This window comes from Malania oleifera, chromosome 2 (genome assembly GCF_029873635.1).
Source record: "Malania oleifera isolate guangnan ecotype guangnan chromosome 2, ASM2987363v1, whole genome shotgun sequence".
Classification (NCBI taxonomy): domain Eukaryota; kingdom Viridiplantae; phylum Streptophyta; class Magnoliopsida; order Santalales; family Ximeniaceae; genus Malania; species Malania oleifera.
This window is the reverse complement of record NC_080418.1, coordinates 70,129,019-70,148,142: the sequence shown is the minus strand read 5'-3', so window position 1 is coordinate 70,148,142 and position 19,124 is coordinate 70,129,019. Positions and strand designations below refer to the sequence as shown.

General features: G+C 34.2%; 1 protein-coding gene across 11 annotated transcripts in view; it reads left to right on the top strand.

The window, feature by feature from the left end:
• The first annotated feature begins 2,894 nt into the window (after positions 1 to 2,894).
• Positions 2,895 to 19,124, top strand: part of LOC131149389 (uncharacterized) — a 76,333-nt gene continuing 60,103 nt past the window's right edge. For 5 of the 11 annotated variants that reach the window (XM_058099797.1, XM_058099795.1, XM_058099806.1 and 2 more), the window contains exons 1-5: positions 2,949 to 3,397; positions 14,195 to 14,532; positions 15,470 to 15,610; positions 15,722 to 15,814; positions 15,906 to 16,032. In XM_058099797.1, coding sequence (XP_057955780.1) covers positions 14,230 to 14,532; positions 15,470 to 15,610; positions 15,722 to 15,814; positions 15,906 to 16,032 — 664 coding nt within the window. In that variant the 5' untranslated portion in view covers positions 2,949 to 3,397; positions 14,195 to 14,229. Of the gene's footprint in view, positions 3,398 to 11,491; positions 11,579 to 14,112; positions 14,155 to 14,194; positions 14,533 to 15,469; positions 15,611 to 15,721; positions 15,815 to 15,905; positions 16,033 to 19,124 lie in introns of those variants that run through there. The other 6 variants (XM_058099802.1, XM_058099796.1, XM_058099800.1 and 3 more) reach the window with 6 other exon arrangements.

Genomic DNA, 19,124 nt, shown 5'->3' with positions numbered 1-19,124 from the left:
ACACAAACCAGGTAAAATTATCAAATTTTAAACAAAAAAATCTTTAAAAATATTCCCATATTTTTCCAAAATTTTGTAGAAATTTTATGAATTTTTTCAACATTTTTTCTATAATTTTTTAGGATTTTTAAAGACTTTTTCCTCAATTTTTGGGTTATTTTATTTTATTTTTATATTTAAACCATAATAACTCAAACTATTTTTTCTGACTTCAAAAATATTTTTCCTGATTTTTTATGTTTTTTCTTTGATTTTTTAATGATTTTTTTGTTATGTTTCTCCAACTAAATAGTATAGGAAAAAACTAATTAAAATTTAAAATAAGTTAAAAAAAAAAAATGGTCCAGCAAAATAGACCGGTTCAATCGGTTCAGGACAGTGGGCCATGTGTCCACCCAGAGTGGTGACATGTGACATTTTTAGTCCTTTTTTTTTTTTTTTTTCAATTCACTGTCACAAGGGTGACGCCAACATGATGTCACCCTACCACGTGGCGTATTTTAAGTGGCTCTGAAAGAATGACAAGGATTATTGACATGGCAGTAATCCAACCGTAAAAAAAAAAACATAAATTGGACTGTAGAGATCAAGCTACATCGCCCCTTTAACACTTGGTTCATATCATGACACATGTCACCTTACGGATGTGACATGTGTCCCACTACCCAATATATAAAAACCAACAAATTTCTTTTCTCTCTCTCCTCTTTCCTGTTTTCTCTCTTATTCTCTCTCCTCTCCGCTTTCCCCTTCCTCACAGTTTCTCCTTTCTCTCAACTTTCTCTCTTTTTCTTTTTCTTCCTCTTTCCTCTCACAGCTTTTTTTTTCTCTTTTCCGAACTTTCTTCTTCTTCTCTCTCTCTCTCTCTCTCTCTTTGTTCTATCCTTTTCTATTCTTCTCTTCTCCTCCGTGAACTTTCTTTTTTCCTCACATCTTTTCTCTGTGTTTTTCTTTTACTCTCGTCTTTTTTAGATTTTTCATTTTCATTTTTATTTCTATTTTTGCAGGTCCAAATCTACATGAAGGAAACTAAGACCTTTGAGCCACCAGAATCAAAATAGGATCAAATAAGTTTTCATTTCCCCTTTGTTTTCTCACGAAACAAACAAAATTCTCTAATGTGAACTGTTCTGAATTAAAGATTGTGTTTGTTTGGTTCTTGGGTTCTGTTTGGGTCTGGGGTTAAGGTTAGACTCTGTTTGGGTCTAGGATTAAGGTTAGACTCTGTTGGGTCTTAGATTAAGGTTAGGCTCTGTTTGGATCTAGGATTATGGTTAGACTTTGTTGGGTCTGAGGACTATTTGGGCTTTGACATTTGGGCCGTGACATTTGGGCCTAAACTTTGTTTAATACAAATTTTGGGCTTTGCCCGTAGTTGAGCTAAGAGTTTAGGTTGGACTTTTTATTTAAAACATTGAGCTTAGCCCGCGGTTGGGCTGAGAATTTGGGTTGGACTATTTATTTAAAACATTGGTGTTGGTTTTTAAAATTGGTGCGGTTTGGTTTTTTAAAACTAGTGGAGTTTGGTTTTTTAAAAACGTGTGGGCTTGGGTTTCCAAAAACACGTGGGCTTTGCTTTTTCTCCTTTTTAAGAAAAAAAAAAAAAAAAGCTGGTCAATGAGCCCATGTCAAACTTGGACTTGGGTCCTTGGGGATCCAAATCTTGCGTTCTAGATTGGATATGGGTTATAGAATGGGCTTGGATCAATGGGTTGGATCCATATCCATGGGTCAAATTTAGTCTGACGGGTGGGTCGGATCAAATGGTCAATTTCAGAGCATTTTTTTTCTCCTATTTTTGAATGGGTATAGATGAAATAAAATAACAAAAATATATGATAATAAACCCAAAACTAACCTACTGTCTTCCTCTCCTTCAGTCTTCAAGCCGGGTGTAGGTATACTTTCTCTGCGTGTGATGCTTTTTTGTGTTTCCCTTTCATTGTTAGCTCATGAACGTGCGATTCTCAACCCTAAAACTCTTTCAGACCTTCTTGAATTCCCTCAATTTCTCGGTTCCTAAGAAAATCAAAACTCTCAACCCACACTTAGAATTACTGAAACCATAACTCTCTAACCTCACGATTGCCTTCAATGAATGTATTTCTATGCTCTTAGTATGAACTTTTCACCGTGTCCTCTCCTCACTTTAGAACTTCTCTATTAATTGGCTTATTCCCTAAATTTGATTAACCAATCAAATTCAAATTAATCCATCATAATTAAAACTAATTTGCTAATTAAATTGATTAATCAACTTAAATTTGTTCAATCAATCTTAAATAGGTAAATAATTTTAAATTCTGATTTTCCTAACTAAATTTTTATTGTGTGTGTGCGTGTATGTGCCAGCATGAAGAACTGAAGATCCTTTCCTCTTATTTCTTTGTTTAATTTTTTCCCTTTTTTGTTTATTATTTTCTTTCTTTTTTTTTTTCAATGTAAAATTTTATTTTCTATGTATCTCAATTTTTCATGTGTATTTTTATTTATGAAATAAAATTTAGCTTGATTGTGTTATATTAACCCAATACAATTTGGGGTTTCTACATTACATTTTTCACTAATTATTGAATTGTCTTACATTTGTCACAAATAGATCATTCAAGGTACAAGTCACCTCCAAACAAATATAAAAACTAAGTCATAAAATTAGAAGAAGATCAATAACCTATTTAATAGTAAAAAAATTAATTTATTATTTTATTTATTTTATTATAATAAAAATTAACTTATCAATAGGGTGTTTTGTATACGCAAATACCTTGCATATACTTTTTAGGGATGCTTATTATTTTCAAAACAAAAATTGAAAATTCCATGTTTTTCGATTTTTCTAAATAAAAGTTAAAAAATATAACAACTACAAAACAGAAAAATATTTCTCTAGTGTGCATTACAAATCACCCCGAAAATTTAAATTACTCCCCAAAAATATAATATTCCAATGTTTTAAATCGAATGACCAAAGTACCCTCGGATACTCTAACCACTGGGAAAACCCCCCATCCCCACCAAGCCCTAGGCCTCGGATACCCTGGTCGCCGGCGAGGGGCTCCTCTTCGACATTGTTAGTGCCGGCGGTAGACCTCACCGTTGACTATGCTCTCGCAAGCGGGGGGTGTAAGTTTCTGGAATTTCTCCCTCGCGCTGCCATCTTTCCACTCTTCCTTTCTCCGTCATCTCAACAGCCTGTCCTCGAAACCAGCACAGAAAAGATAGCACATTATCCTTCTTTCAACCCCGTACTGGCTGCAAACTCTACTTTTCATCGTCAACGAAGTTTCTGGCCACGAAAATTTCAGCTATTATTCTCTTTCTCTCTTCATTTCCCGACCCAACTCCTATCTGGGTGGCTGCTGCTGGCAAAGCACCTTCACCGGCCGTTTCCAAAGAGGTATTTAGTAGATTACGATTGCTGTCTGTTTATACTATTAATCATATGTGTTATGTGTATTGGCTAACTGCCTGTGGTTTTATCCCTAATTAGTTGATATTAATTACTATTAACTAATAAATTATATCTATAGTAATGATATTGCTAATTCAATTCAACTATAATTCCATGGAATTGATAATGACATCCCCACCCCATGCAATAACGATGATAGTAATAAGAGTGATAATACTAGTTGTCATGAAAATGAATAGCAGTTATATGCACGTGCGTGAATGATTTTTAATTAATAAATAATAAATATATGGCGAGATAATAACATGGTAATTTCTAATTTAATGTTGACAATGGGAAAAGCCTCCACAAGATGGATGTTAGGAAATCAAATGCATGTTGTCGTCTAGGAAGCATTTTTTTACTTTATTAAACAGAGTTTATAGGTGCACGTCTGCTGAGTGTGGTCTAGTTGGGGTGGGGTGTGACATTTATTATTGAACATTAAATCACAAATGCTTTAAGACTGCAGCTAAGACAAAACGACTGGTTTTATGTATAATTATATGCCAGTCTGTAAGCAGAGTACATGCATATTTAATTTATTAATTAATTTGAAATGAAATTGTAATCATTGATTTTGGTATAATTGGACTCAAATAAAATAATAGACATCAAATTAAATTAAATAAAATATCTATTGAAATCTCATTGTTGTACTTGAGTAATCGTGCTTTGCTCCCATGTGGTACAACTTAAAGAGGCACTTGAACCCTTTGTCACTTATCGTATACTTGCACAAATAATTGATGTTTGTATAATTTGCTAAAAGTTTCTGTAGTTTCAACTTTTAAGTATTTATTAAGAACCTTTTTTTCAAACAATTTTTCCACTAGTGATACTTGAAAGCTTATAGGCACTTTAAACGAAGAAACTTTACCCACTTATAAGTGGGTGCTGTTAATCGACAGTGGTTGGGGGCAACTTAAATGATAGGATGCCACATCTTAAAATAGCGCTCAGCTCTTGTGTATATGAAACAAACCCACCATGAGGAATGCCCAGAGCTCTTCGCCACAACACATCTACTCGGCAATGTTCTCTTTTCTTTTTCTAGTGAACATGAAGAGTTCCTATCATTCCAGTTTGTTTAAGGTCTGCTCAGCACAATGTCTTAGATTTTTTCTTTCTTTTGCTCGTTTGTTGAGAAACTTCCTCAAATCTGATATTGGGGCCAAATGTGATCTGCACAAATCTTATCTTCCTTTTCTTCTTCAAATCAAGTACATATATTTTTAAATTTTCTGTAGAGAAATCAGCCAAAGTCTGATCTCCACTCAAATCTGTTGAGAAATTTGTTCTTATTGAAGAAGAAATTTGAAGCTTGCATGTTTTTTTTTTTTTCATAATGAATTGGAATCATGCTGTACTTTTTTTTTTAAAATTATTTTTATTTCATTATTTTTATATGAAGCCCTATGTTGTACCTCTCCCCTGTTGAAATATTGGGTTGATAGTCAACTATCCTTGTAATTAAATTTGGGATTCTTTCCTATTCTAGAGACAATGTAGCTGTCCAGTAGGTGTGGACAGATTCATTACACGTGTAGCTTGATTGTAGGAACAATAGCTTGATTATAGGATCTATACCTTTGACCCATATCTATATGTATTGTACGAATTCATTGAGAAAATGTGAACAAACAAAATAGTCTTCTCAAACTCTTTTTTTCAAGTTGGTATCAGAGCCGTTCCCAAAAGACCTCTTTTTTTTTTTTTTTGTTTTTTGATTGTGTCCTCCATTGACGCCACACCAGAAAAACTTCGAAACCTGCTCACGTTACCATGAGCAAGTTAGATTCTGAAGCATCTATGAACAAATCTGCTCCTATCATTGTTCAATCCAAATGTTCATCCTTCAATGCAGGGATCGTACTCAATGAGGCAAATTATGATGTGTGGTCTCAACTCTTGGAGATGCATATTGCAGAAAAGGAGAAACTCTCCTTTATTCGTGGAAACTCACAATTACCTACCAAAAAGGATGATTAATATGAAAAGTGGCACGCAGACAATCAAAAGGTCAAGCGATGGCTGGTGATGTTTGTCTCCAAAAATAATGAAGCGATACATTCGTTACCCACTGCGCATGACATTTGGAAAGCTCTTTCCAAAGCTTTTTATGATGGAGCAACTGAGTTACAAGTTTTTGCCTTAAGTAAAAAAAACTTTCTTTGCCAAACAGAACGGCAAAGTACTCTCTGTGTATTATGGAGAAGTAACCGAGATTTTTGGTGAGTTGGATCATCATGATAAGGTGATTATGGAGAGTGAGAAAGATGTTGAATCTTACTGAAAATCAGTTTAGCGACATAGGGTGCATATCTTTCTTGCAGGATTAGATGGTGAATTTGAACAAATCCGTGGTGAAATTTTGAGAAAGGAGCCTGTTCTTGAATTAGAAGAATGTTTATACACTGGTCCGTTGTGAATTTGTTTGACGCACAATGATGAATGGGGACCTTGAAAAATCTGAAGCTTCAGCCATGGTGGCTCGAAACCGGCCTCCTCAAAACCAGTAGGACCGAATAAAGTCCAGCCATCACAAGACAAATAATGGTGTCGACAAATCCACCTATAAATGCACTCATTGTGATTAAATTGGTCAAACCAAAAGTCGATGCTTTGAACTTGTGGGGTATCCAGAATGGTGGGATCACAATCATGATCCACGGAAGAGGAATCCCAAGAAGACCTCTACTGTTGCAATTGTTGAAACAAAGGCAGAGGATGCGGTTGCTGAAAAGGTCTTGGCATTGGAGTAGTTGCAAGTAATGGTGGTAAGGTTTTAAATATGTCTACACTTGTTTCTAATAGTACATGGATAATTGATTCTGGTGCTACAGATCATATGACATTTGATTCTAGACAGGTCTCAACCCTTAAACCATCTTCACAAATGTCTGTTTCCATTGCCAATGGTACTTCAAACCAAGTTATTGGGGAAGGATCTTTGCCCTTCACTGATACTTTGAATTTAGTTTTTGTTTTAGTTGTTCCATCTTTGAACTATAATCTTTTGTCAGTTTCCCAAATAAGCGCTGCCTTATTTTGTGTTGTAATTTTTTGGCCTGAATTTTGTGTGTTTAAGGACATTTGAACGTGGGAGACGATTGGTTGTAGTGTTAGGTGAGCGAAGTTGTATTACCTGGACTTGGTGTTAAAGAGTTTAGACAAGTTGGGTCAAGCTTTGAAGGTGGATGGTTTTGAAGGGGAAAAGAAAAAATCTGACATCTTGTTATGACATCAACGTCTAGGGCATACTTCTTTTGGTTACCTTAAGAAATTATTTCCTAATTTATTTGCACAATTTGATGTTGCTAGTTTCCAATGTGATGTTTGTGAACTTGCAAAGAGCCATCGTGCTTCATTTCCATTAACTTCGAATAAAAGTTCAGTTCCTTTTATGGTTATACATTTTGATGTTTAGGGTCCATCCAAAGTCACAACCTTGGGTGGATCATGTTGGTTTGTTACTTTTATTGATCATTGTACTAGGATGACCTGGGTGTGCTTGATGAAGTCCAAAGGGGAAGTGAACTTGTTATTTCAAAAATTTCATAAAATGGTTCATACTCAATACAATGCACAAGTTTAGGTCCTCCATAGAAACAATAGAGGAGAATATCTGAGTTCTGAATCGCAGCAATATTTGGAATCACGTGGAATTATTCATCAAACTACTTGTTCCTATATACCCCAATAGAATGGGGTAGTTGAGCGAGAAAATTGTCACTTGTTGGAGGTTGTCCGTGCTTTATTAATAGAAGCTCAAATGCCGTTATCTTATTGGGGCGAAGCACTTACTTCTGCAACGTATTTGATCAATTGAGTACCCTCGAGGACTATTGATTTCCGGACACCATCCCAAGCTTTTTCTAAAGCGATTGTTGCCCCAATTGTCCCAAACTTACCTCCTCATGTCTTTGGTTGTGTAGCATTCGTATACCTTCATAAGCATTAGCGCAACAAGTTGACACCTCGAGCATTGCGATGTATCTTTCTTGGGTAAGCTACTCATCAAAAGGGGTACCGATGCTATCATCCTCCAACTTAAAGAATGTTTATTACTTTTGATGTTGTTTTTCATGAAGACTCCATGTATTTTTCCTCTGAGCCTAAACTTCAGAGGGAGTATCAGGAGGAAGTTTAGACTCTAGACTATGGTGTTGAGGAAGCTCTTACTCTAGACTATGATGTTCACATTTCTAAAGAAGGGAAACTTCCTAAACATGGTAACCATGATGTGGGTAACTTGGATACAAGTGGTATAAATATCTGGACTCTAGACTATTTTTTTCACATTTCTAAAGAAGGGAAACTCCCTAAACATGGTAACCATGATGTGGGTAACTTGGATACAAGTGGTATAAATTTGGATGCTAGTGGTGATGAACACTCACAACTTGGGTCGACCAATCAAGAAGTGGGTGAATTGGATTTGAGTGGTATAACTTTGGATCAAAGTGGTGATGCACACCTAGAAACTGAAGTTGTGGCTCCACCTTCGTTCGAGTCCCTCGCACCACAGGCAATTGATACACCGAACCAATCGCTTGCTGAGGATGTTCTTGAACTAGTTAGAAAATAGCTACAACGATGTCACACCAGAGGTGTTCTTAAATCCACATATGAACCCGATCCTTCTAGTAAAGTTAAATATCCTCTGAGTCACTATGTGTCTAACCATCGTTTATCAGAATCAAATCAATCATTTTTAAATCAATTATCTACTGTATTTATTCCTAACAGTCTGTAGGAAGCCTTAGTTGACCCAAGGTGGAAAGCTGCTATGAATGAGGAAATGAAATCCTTGTAGAAGAATAAAACTCGGGAACTTGTTGATTGTCCACCAGGAAAGAAACCAGTTGGATGCCGATGGATTTTTATCGTGAAGCAGTGATTTGAAAGGCGTAATTGAGGCGCGCCTTGAGGCATTTTAGGCCTAAAATGCACCAAGGCGTTAGTGAAAATGCGCAAGTCCACAGAGGCGTACGCCTCAGGCAAAAAAACTCGCCTTTTTATGCTTCAAGTTCAAGGCGTACCCCTCTCTCTCCTGCGAAGAAGCCTAATGAAGCCTCTGCTCTCTCTTTGAACCTCGACGAAGCCTCGACGAAGCTTCTGCTCTCCCTTCGAAGCCTCGATGAGGCTTCTGCTCTCCCTTCGAAGCCTCAACGAAGCTTCTGCACTCTCTTCGACAAGTCAACGTTCCCTTCCAACTCCAATTTGCCTCCGACAACTTCTTTTGACGTTTTTTCTCCCTTCGATGAACCCTTTAGAGCTGTCTCTCTCTGTAGCGACCCTCTGCAGTCTTTTGCCTCTCTCTGCGACCCTCTCGTTCTCTCTGCCATTGTTGGCTGCAGCTGGCTTTTAGAAATTAGAGACATTTTTAATTTGGCTTTTTCTTATGGCTCATACTTATTTTTTTTAACATATATTGCTTGTGTTTGTTACTTAAAACTAAAAATTGGCCTATATGATATTTAAAAATTATGTTTTTATATTTTTCTCTATTATTTTAAAATTTTTCATATTTTTTTATTATATATAAATTGATTTTATTTATTAATTATTTTAAAAATATAAGCCCAAATTGCTTACGCCTCAATGCCTTGATGCTTATGCCTCGCCTCACGGAGGGTAAAATGCCTCCCCGTACGCCTTCGCCTTTTAAAACACTATTGTGAAGTACAAAGCAGATGGTACAATTGAACGCTTTAAAGCAAGATTGGTTGCAAAAGGATACACCCAAACCTATGGGATCGATTATACATATACTTTTGCACCTGTAGCTAAAATCAACACAGTTCGAGTATTGTTGTCTCTAGCTGCAAACTTGGATTGGCCATTACAACAATTTGATGTGAAGAATGTCTTTCTACATGGCGAGTTATCTGAAGAAGTCCACATGGATCTCCCACCTGGAAGCATGATACTAGAAATACATAGTCAGAGGTGTGCAGGTTAAAGAAATCATTGTATGGGTTGAAACAATGTCCAAGAGCATGGTTTGGATGGTTCACAAAGGCTATGATAACCTTTGGCTACCATCAGAGCAATTCAAATCACACTTAATTCCTGAATAAATAACAAGATAAAATCACTGCACTTATCATATATGTAGATGACATGGTAGTCACAAGAAATGATCCCGAAGAAAGGAAAACACGACAGAGTTACTTGTCTAGAGAATTCGAAATGAAAGACCTCGGTCCCCTCAAATTTTTCCTTGGAATTGAAGTGTCCCGATCTAATAAAGGGATCTCTCTCTCTCAAAGGAAATATGCCTTAGATTTGTTACAAGAAACTGGTATGTCAGCACGTCAACTAGTTGATACACCAGTGGAAGAAGGTTTGAAATTATGTGTTGAGTCTAATCAGGTACCAGTTGATAAAGGGAGATACTAGAGACTTGTAGGAAGATTGATGTACTTAGCACACACAAGGCCTGACCTTGCCTATGCAATGAGTATTGTCAGCTGATTTATGCATGATCCTGGAGAACAACATATGAATGTTGTTATGTGTATTTTGAGGTATCGAAAGTTGGCTCTTGGAAAGGGAATTTTGTTCACTAAAAATATAGATTGTCAAAGCGTGGAAGCATATACTGATGCTGATTGGGCTGGAGCAGTAGATGACAAGCGATCTACTTCAGGGTATTTCACCTTGTAGGTGGTAATAAGAAACAAAAAACAAAATGTTGTTGCATGATCAAGTGCAGAAGCTGAATTTAGAAGTATGATCCTTGGAGTTTGTGAAGTGTTATGGCTAAAGCTTCTCTTTAGGGATTTGGGCTATCTGCCCAGGCAACCAATTCAACTATATTGTGACAATAAAGCAACATGTGATATTGCCCATGATCCGGTTCAACATAATCGTACAAAGCATGTAGAGGTGGACAGATTTTTGATTGAGGAGAAGTTGGATAAGCGAATTGTGGAGTTGCCTAACATTCGATCAGAGGATCAGCTGGCTGATATCCTCACCAAAGCAGTTTCAAATTGAGTGTTCTCAAAGTTTTTGGGCAAGTTGGGTATGTGTGACATCTATGCACCAACTTGAGGAGGAGTGTTGAAATATTGGGTTGATAGTCAACTATCCTTGTAATTAACTTTTGGGTTTTTTTCCTATTCTAGAGACAATGTAGCTGTCCATTAGGTGTGGACAGATGCATTATACGTGTAGCTTGATTGTAGGAACAATAGCTTGATTATTGGATCTATACCTCTGTACGAATTCATTGAGAAAATGTGAACAAACAAAATATTCTTCTCAAACTCTGTTTTTCAAGTTCCCCAACCACCATTGAATCGGAGGCCTCACATCCATAAGCTTTCTGCGCTTTTTTGTTTTGTTGAGGCCCATATACACAGATTATGTTTATCAAAATAAATATACATGTGTGCTACACTAGGATTCTGGAGCTTCTTGGAAGACTTTCCAGTTTAAAAAAAAATCGTGAAGTTTTTTTCCCAAATAAATTGGATAATTCATTACTGGACTAATGGTTAATTGGATATCTGCAGCTTCATTTGCTGTCCAACTGTTTCCAAATAACCTTATTTATTTTCACTATTTAGTTGATTACATTGTTTTCATTCTTTTCATGTGAAGCTTTCCCTGCCAAAGTACCGCTTTTGTATAATTCTGAGTAGCGAAACAATACTTATTCCATCAATGCTTAAAATCTGGAGTACTCTCTCCCAGTAATTACTAAAAGTACTTGTTGTCATAACATGTTTAGCTAAGCACTTTTTTATATTATTTTTATTTTTTGATTTTTCAGTACTTGTCATTACGTGGTCCCACAATAAGTTTGTTCTCCAAAGTGAACAGTTTCACTTTTATAATTTTCTAATTGTTCTAATGATTTGTTGGTTGATTTAATCCCTCTGTAATTGTTTTCTTTGTTCTTGCTTTAATGAAATTTTCTTGTCTAAAAGAAATCTTTTTTTTCCAGTCTACCTGAAAGTGAATATTTACTTGAAAATTTGAAATTCCAAATTGATGTACTTGTATTTTTTTTTTGTGGGTCAGGAGGAAGGAAGATTTATAAAGGGAAAGTGACTTTGTAGCTCCTTGATTGTTCTTTGCCTTTGAGAGTGAGGGGAATGAGATGAAAAGGTAGATAAAGGAGCTCTTAAAGATGCAATAATAAATATTAGAGATACTTAAAAGCTAGAGAAACAGATTCTAGATTGTACATTTACATGTGGAGGGAGCAAGATAGTAGAGATTTTGCATTAAATCAAGAACAGTCAAACAACTCAAACCATTTAATAAACACGAGAAATTTTTTTTTTTTTTCTAGGCTTTCACCACACTTTGGGAGAGGGAGACAGAAAAGATGAGAAAAGAAAAAGAAATTTAAATTAAACTGAACAAAAAGGGAGGTAGGTTAATAGAATTTTTTAATGAATTTAAATGAAATTAAACTAATAAATGTCTTAATGGATTGTACAAGCAAAGATAGCAACATAAGGACAGATTTTTAAAGTTTAAAATATTCAGTAATCAGTACCATAAGGATTTTTAGATTTTTAAAAAGGGATCACACACACACTTGTTGGAATAGTAATCTTTCCCTACTTATATGTGATGTAATTTCTTTATTTTGTTTAAGTATTATAGTTTTATCATCAATACATATTGTCCTACTCTTACATGGCAGAATACTGGAAATTGGCATTGTCTGCGTAAGATCTTAGTCTTATGCTTTGTCCTTCATATATCAGATATTAAGGTATTAATATGTATATAAAGTAAAATGTTACACCCACTGCACCCACCCCACATCAGTGGTCTGGCTAGGGCATGGTGTCTGCAGCCTTTTGGTCCTGTTTGGGAACACTTAAAAAAAAAGTTCTTCTAGCACTTATCACTTAAAATAAGCACTTTTACAAAAAGTGGTATTTGACTTGTATTACAACAAACACTTATTGCAAAAAGTGTTTTTCTAGAACCACTTTTTTAAGAACTATTTAAGTGAATTTTGAGAAGTAATCTAAGATAACTTTTTGGCCACTTATATGTGACAGTGTTTATAAATGGGGTCAATTTTGTAAATATAAGAAAATATAGTGGCTATTTTATAATTTAAAAAAAATACATTAGAAGATATTCATATATTATTTTATTATGTATTTTGTAATATTAATTATTAGTGAAACATAATTCAATAATGGAATAAAGAAGAAGAACTATCTATTAATTTAAATTAATATTAAAATATAAAATACTAATTTAATTAATTATATTATTTTAACATAAAATTAATATGATAATCATATATTATAAATATAAATTAAGAACAAGATTGTTGTTAATCAAAAGATAAGATTATATTATTTTTTACTTAATAAAAATATTTCAATATTAATTAAAAAACAGTTAACATAATTATTAATTAAATTTTTAATTAAAAATTAATCATATATTATTTTATTATGCATTATAACCCATTAATTATTAATGAAATGTAATTAAATTCTAGAATGAAGAAAAAAGACCATCTATAAACTTAAATTAACATTAAAAAAACTAAAAATTTAATACTATTTTTGTCATAAATTAATGTGATAATCATATGTTATAAATATACATTAATAACAAGATTATTGTTAATTAATAAATAATATTATATTGTTTTAGTTAATAGAAACTATTTAAATTTTAATTATAAAATTAATATCATTTAAAATTATAATTGTAAAAATATTAATATTTTTTATTTAAAATATATTTAAAAATACATATTAGTTCTTAAATTCAATTTTGGATTGAACAATAACTATTTATTAATTTAAATTAACTTTAAATAAATTAAGATTTTAAATTTAATTAATAATATTATTTTTATTATAATTTAATATGATAGTAATATGTTATAAATATACATTAATAACAAGATTATTATTAATTATAAATAATAATCTTATATTATTTTTTTAATAGTAGACATTTAAATTTTAATTATGAATAATTAAAATAATTATTAATGAAATTGTTAATTAAAAAATATTAATATTTTTAATTTAAAATATGTTTAAAAATAATCATATAGTATCCTATAATTAGAGTAAGTATCCAAATACCACTTATTTTAAACACAATCAAACACCAATTATAACTTTCAACACTTTTCCAGTTTAACACTTATTATCAGCACTTATTAAATTCAACACTTTTTCTATAAAGAACTTCTGCATAAGTGGTTCCAACTGACCCCTTAGTGCCTTTCCTCCTCAAAAAGAGTGTTTCTATGGCTTGAATTTATGACCTTTTTCCTTGACTTGCATTTTTAGATTAGAAGATTCCCCTGAGTTTGAATTTTGGGAGAAAGCTACATTTTTGCTTACTTTTGGGATCACTCTTTGGGGGTTTTTGAGGCCTTTTGCTGTCACATACCTAGAGGGATTGGAAGGCAGTGTCGATGTAAATCTTTTGTATTTTCTCTTTCCCTATTTTTTTGGTTTGTCTTGGAGGGTGTCTTGTCCTCTTTCTCTCTAATTGTTTTTTTTTCTTTTTTTCTTGCTTTAATTAACTTTTTTTGTTATCTAAAAAAAGAAAAAAACCTTTTGGTTTGACTCTCTTTGTATATTAAGTGCGGTGTAAAAATTATCATATTTCAATATTGTACATTTGCAATTTACAGGTCTTAAATTTAGAAAGTATGTCAAGCAAAGTAACAAATCACTTGGGTATATATCCTGCTAATTTTTTAACATTACTTCCCACAAGCAATTCTAAAAGTGACAGACTAGAGTAAGCGTACCATGCTCTCAACTTTTAGGGTCATCAACTTCAAACGCTGTTTGTTGCTCAACATCTGTAACAAAACCCACATGGATGTACAAAAAAGCTTCCAATGTGCCTTCTCGAGTTCAACTGCTTGCTCTCCTACAGGAGAAGGTCACCAAGTTATTGATGATGGGACTATCACCCTGCAAGAATGGCAGTCTTGGGGCACAGTATCTCCCTTTCCTGCGATGGTTATAGAACTCATTGCGGATTTGAAGGTTTTGGAGAGAGAAATGAATGGCCATTTAAGTTTTGGTGGAACTGGTGGGAAACTCCAGGTAAAAAGAATCAAATCAGTCTGGTATGGCTTTTGCATTTTCTGAATAATTTCTTCTATTTTATGCTGTGTTTGATTGTTCAGAAAATCAAAGAAAATGAAGTATATGAAAACTGTTTACGTTTTGTTTGGGGTGTAAATGAAAAAGTAGAATTCATTTCATTTGCAAATGAATTCCTACATGGAGTTCTATTGCAAATAGTTTGTATTTAGACTTTAGAGTGCTATATATTTAATTGTGGAGTTCAACTGAATTCTCACGTTTTGAGCATGATTTGTCAGCAAAATTCTCACTTCATCTCTTGTTTTGGAATTCAGTTATAATATTCTCAATTTTACGGAAGTGGAAATTAGGGGGCTCAATTCCATGTTTTTTTTTTTTTAGTTAATAAATCAATTTGATTAGAGGGTCTTGTTTACATGGTTTATGAGTAATGAAAATTTTAAGGTATTAAAATTTCAATTTCTTTTCATCCATATATTTTCTCAGCATCTAAACAGGGATTACTGAAAGTTCAATTAGACATTGAGAATTTTTAGATAGATGGGTTGTAAAAAATAAATGTAGCACTCTTTTTGGTTGTTGAGATAACTGAGGAAAAGGAGAAATTAGTTTTCTGATTATTGTGTTTTATATACTGTTTCTAAAAGGTCCTCAAGTGAGTCACATATGCCAGACATTTCATTGCCAACAATTGAGTCTGGAATGTTCCCAACATGATCAAATGAGTGTAATGAGACATGTTTGTGCAAGCATGTGTGTAATATGTACGCACACATGAGTGCTTACATGCATATGTGATTGTTTTCAGTCTTGATTTTCATGGCTGTTGTATCATGCATAGTTTACTTATTTGTATTCATTAGACACAATGATTCCATTGTACAAGGTTTCTTTAAGGTTTTTTTTTATCATATTGTAATTTTTATTGTATTAGGGAGACTTCAAGATTCAGGAGGATAAAAAACACAGAGCGAGGTATCAGGCTTTAGGTGATTCTGAAAAGAAGCTCCAATTCTTTGCAGCTCGACAAATAGCTTGTCGTTTGCTTGGAAGCAGGGGCTATCTCTGTCAAAAGGTTTGCCTGTTTTGTAAAATTATACTAGCATTTCATGAGGCTCTGTGTTGATTTTTATTCACTTGTTGGGTTGTGGAATAAACTACTTTTCTTTTAATTTATATTTTACAGTGCTGGCTTCCGCTGAAAGACTGCATGTGTTCAAAAGTCATGTGTTGCACTTTATGGCAACACATTAGATTTTGGATATATATGCATCCAAAGGTTATGCTCATAATCATTGTTTTCCCAATAGTCATCCATTTGACACCTTTGATTAGTTTGATGATGATGTTTGGCTGTTGTCATAATGCAGGATTTCCTACGGCAAAACAATACTGGGAAGTTGTTGTGGCAAGTATTTGGTGTTCAAGCTGCAACTTTATGTCTCTTTGGCATTGCTGAACATGAAAAAATGATGTGGAATGCAGTCAGCCTTGCAGGTCTCAATTACTTGGGGATATACATGTTATTTTCATTATTCTTTGTTTGCTACCTAAAAAATGAGTAAAATAGTTGCATAATAGTAAATGTATTGTATATGAGTACTTCGTATATGTATATACAGAATTATTGGTTTGTTTGTTCCTGTTTCTTACTTGTCTTAATTGGAAGCTGTAGTTCTACCAACTTTTGGTTGCTGTCAAAGAGCTTTTTGGCTCATATTAGACATAAATTGTAAAGGTTTAGGTGACATGATGGATCATTAATGACCGGTTAAAATTAAATGAATATTTTACTGTATAGGCTGATGCAGAGAGAGGGACATAGTGGGTGGGGATAGAGATGAAATGTTTTTATATAATTGCTTTTTCCAAAATTTTTGGCCTGTACCATGGTCACATGACAACTTGCAAATCTAAAGGCAGGTGTGTGCATTTTAGTTTTTGGAGCTGTACTTCAAATTTCTCCTTCTTTTGTGACTTTATCATGACTAATGATGTCTCAATTCTCATGATTCTCACAAAGTTATCTTAAATATTGAAGCGCATGGGAAATCGTATGGAGTTCTTGAGCATCATATCTTTATCTTGTAGTTTAAAATTGTCACCTCTAATCTCGAGGCACATTCATTTCCTTTTAAAGGGATTTGATGACTTTTGAGATGTGTATTGAGTGGTAGTAATGTGCATTCTCTTTGTGAATTCAATACAAAATCTAAGATAGGGTGGTTGAGGAGTTTATACATCTGTTAGCTTGGTAATTGTAATTTAGATGTATGGAATATTCTTTATTTGTTTTTTTTTTGAAGTATGATTTCAAGTTCCATCTAGGTGGCACTCTCGATGCCCTTTAATGATACTTTGTCTCATTTTTTTTTAAAAATTAAATCATCATATCTAGGGTGGGATTTATATTGTAATTATATCTTAGCATTTAACTATTGTAGTCAATATAATTAAATTGTTATCATTGTTTTGTTGAGAAAATTGAAATTTGTCAAGTGTAAGCTTAATATTTATAACAAAGGAGTTTTTGGGGATATAAAGGATAGGAAAAATAATATTTTGAAGGCAATAAGTAGTTTGTATAGATTGGAGGAGTGTGGCCTATTGGGGGAGGGAGATACAAAAAAGGGTTTTCCATAACAATGATCTTGAGGTGTTTTTGTTGAGGGAAGTGGGTAGTTGGCGTCAAAAGTCGAGGGCTTGTTGAGTGTGAGAGAGGGACTGCAATTCTAGGATTTTTCATAGGGGGTGGCTAACAGGAGTAAGAGGAAAAGTCTCATTAAGGAATTGGAGGTAGAGTCAGGGAGGGTGGTGACAAATAATAAACAAATTGGGAATGAGATCACTAATTTTTTTAAAGGAATTTTTGCTGATATGTGTAGGAACAGGTTAATGGTGAATGGGTTAGATTGGAGACCATTTGGGGGAAAAGTGAGCCAAGTGCTCCGAGAGGCCTTTTGATATGGAGGAAGTTAGAAGGCCAGTGTTTGATATGGATAGAGATGAAGCAACATGCCTTGAAGGCTTCATGATGGTTTTCTTTTAGGAAAGTTGGGAAGTGATCAAAGACGGCATTATGAAATTTTTTTGAGGAGTTTCATAGGGGTGAAATAGTGTGTAAGAATATCAACTCTACTTTCATTGCTCTTATATCAAAAAAGGATAGGTTCAAGAGGGTGAAGGATTTTAGGCCAATTAGTTTGGTTACTGGTGGTTATAAGGTGATTTCTATAGTTCTTTTGAGAAGGTTGAGAGAGGTGTTGAGGGATATGGTGTCTATAGCTCAATTTGTTTTTGTAAAAGACAAATAGATCTTAGATGCATATTTGGTAGCCAATGAGGTGGTGGATGATGCAAGGAGGAGAGGCAAAAAGGGTGTTTTTTAAATTGGATTTGAAAAAGGCTATGAGTAAAAAAAAAGTTATGCAAAAAAAAAATGGATTTGGAACCTTTGGTGCAAGTGGATAAGAGGGTGTCTCAGCTCTATTAACCTGACGGTGATTGTTAATGGGCTGTCTAGGGATTGGTTTGGTGTTTTGCGAGGGTTAGGACAAGGAGATTTGTTATCCGCTTTCTTGTTTACTCTGGTTGTGGATGTTCTTAGTTGGATGATTTATCGAGCCTAGGAACTGGGGGTTATTGGCTGTGTGTTTGTAGGAGGGGAGGGTGTGGAGGTGTCTCACCTTTAGTTTGCTAATGATACCATCCTTTTCTTTGAGAATAATGTTATCAAAATTTGCAAGGTTCTAACTTTGCTTAAAATCTTTAAAAAAATTTCGAGTTGAGGATTAATTTGTCCAAGAGTGGGTTAGCAGGTGTAAATTTGTGTCGTAGGGAGCTTGAGAGTTTTAGATCTTTAGCAGGTTTTGAGTCCTTAGCTTGGCCTTTGTCTTATTTGGTCTTCCTTAAGGGGTAACCCTTTATCAGATGTTTTTTGGGACTTTGTGATCACGAAAGTGGGGAATAGATTAAAGGAGTGGAAAAGGGCTTGTCTTTCGCTTGGGGGTAGAATCACTCTCATTATTGCTTCACTAGCTAATATAATTTCCTATTTATTTTGTATCCCTTTTCAAAATTCCTCTAGGGTGGTTGGAAGTTGGAGAAGATAATGAGAGATTTCGTGTGGTCAATTACTAGGTTAGTTAGTTGGGATGTTGTTTATAGGCTTAAGTTAGAGGGAGGGTTTGCGGCTTGGTAATGTGGTTTCTAAGAATATATCCTTATTTGGGAAATGGTTATGACAATTTCCCTTAGAATCTAATTCCCTAGGGCACTAGGTAACAAAGAATAATAGATGGAATACATAGGAATGAGTGCGATTCTTGAGGAGTGGTGATCCCACTCATGCAAGTACTTGGAAATTTGTTTCCCAGGTTTCTAGCTTTTTCTTTCCTCTCATATGCTTCATGGTGGGTATTGGCCATTTTTGAGTGGACATTTGTGTTCGAGAATGCTAGTTCGAGTTTTTGGTGCTGTGCTTGTTTAGACTTTCCTTTGTTCATAATGCACCAACTTTAAGCGTTTTATTCTTTTGAGGGGGGGCTCTTTTTCTTGGGATTTCCTTTTTTTTTTTGAGTCTCAATAAA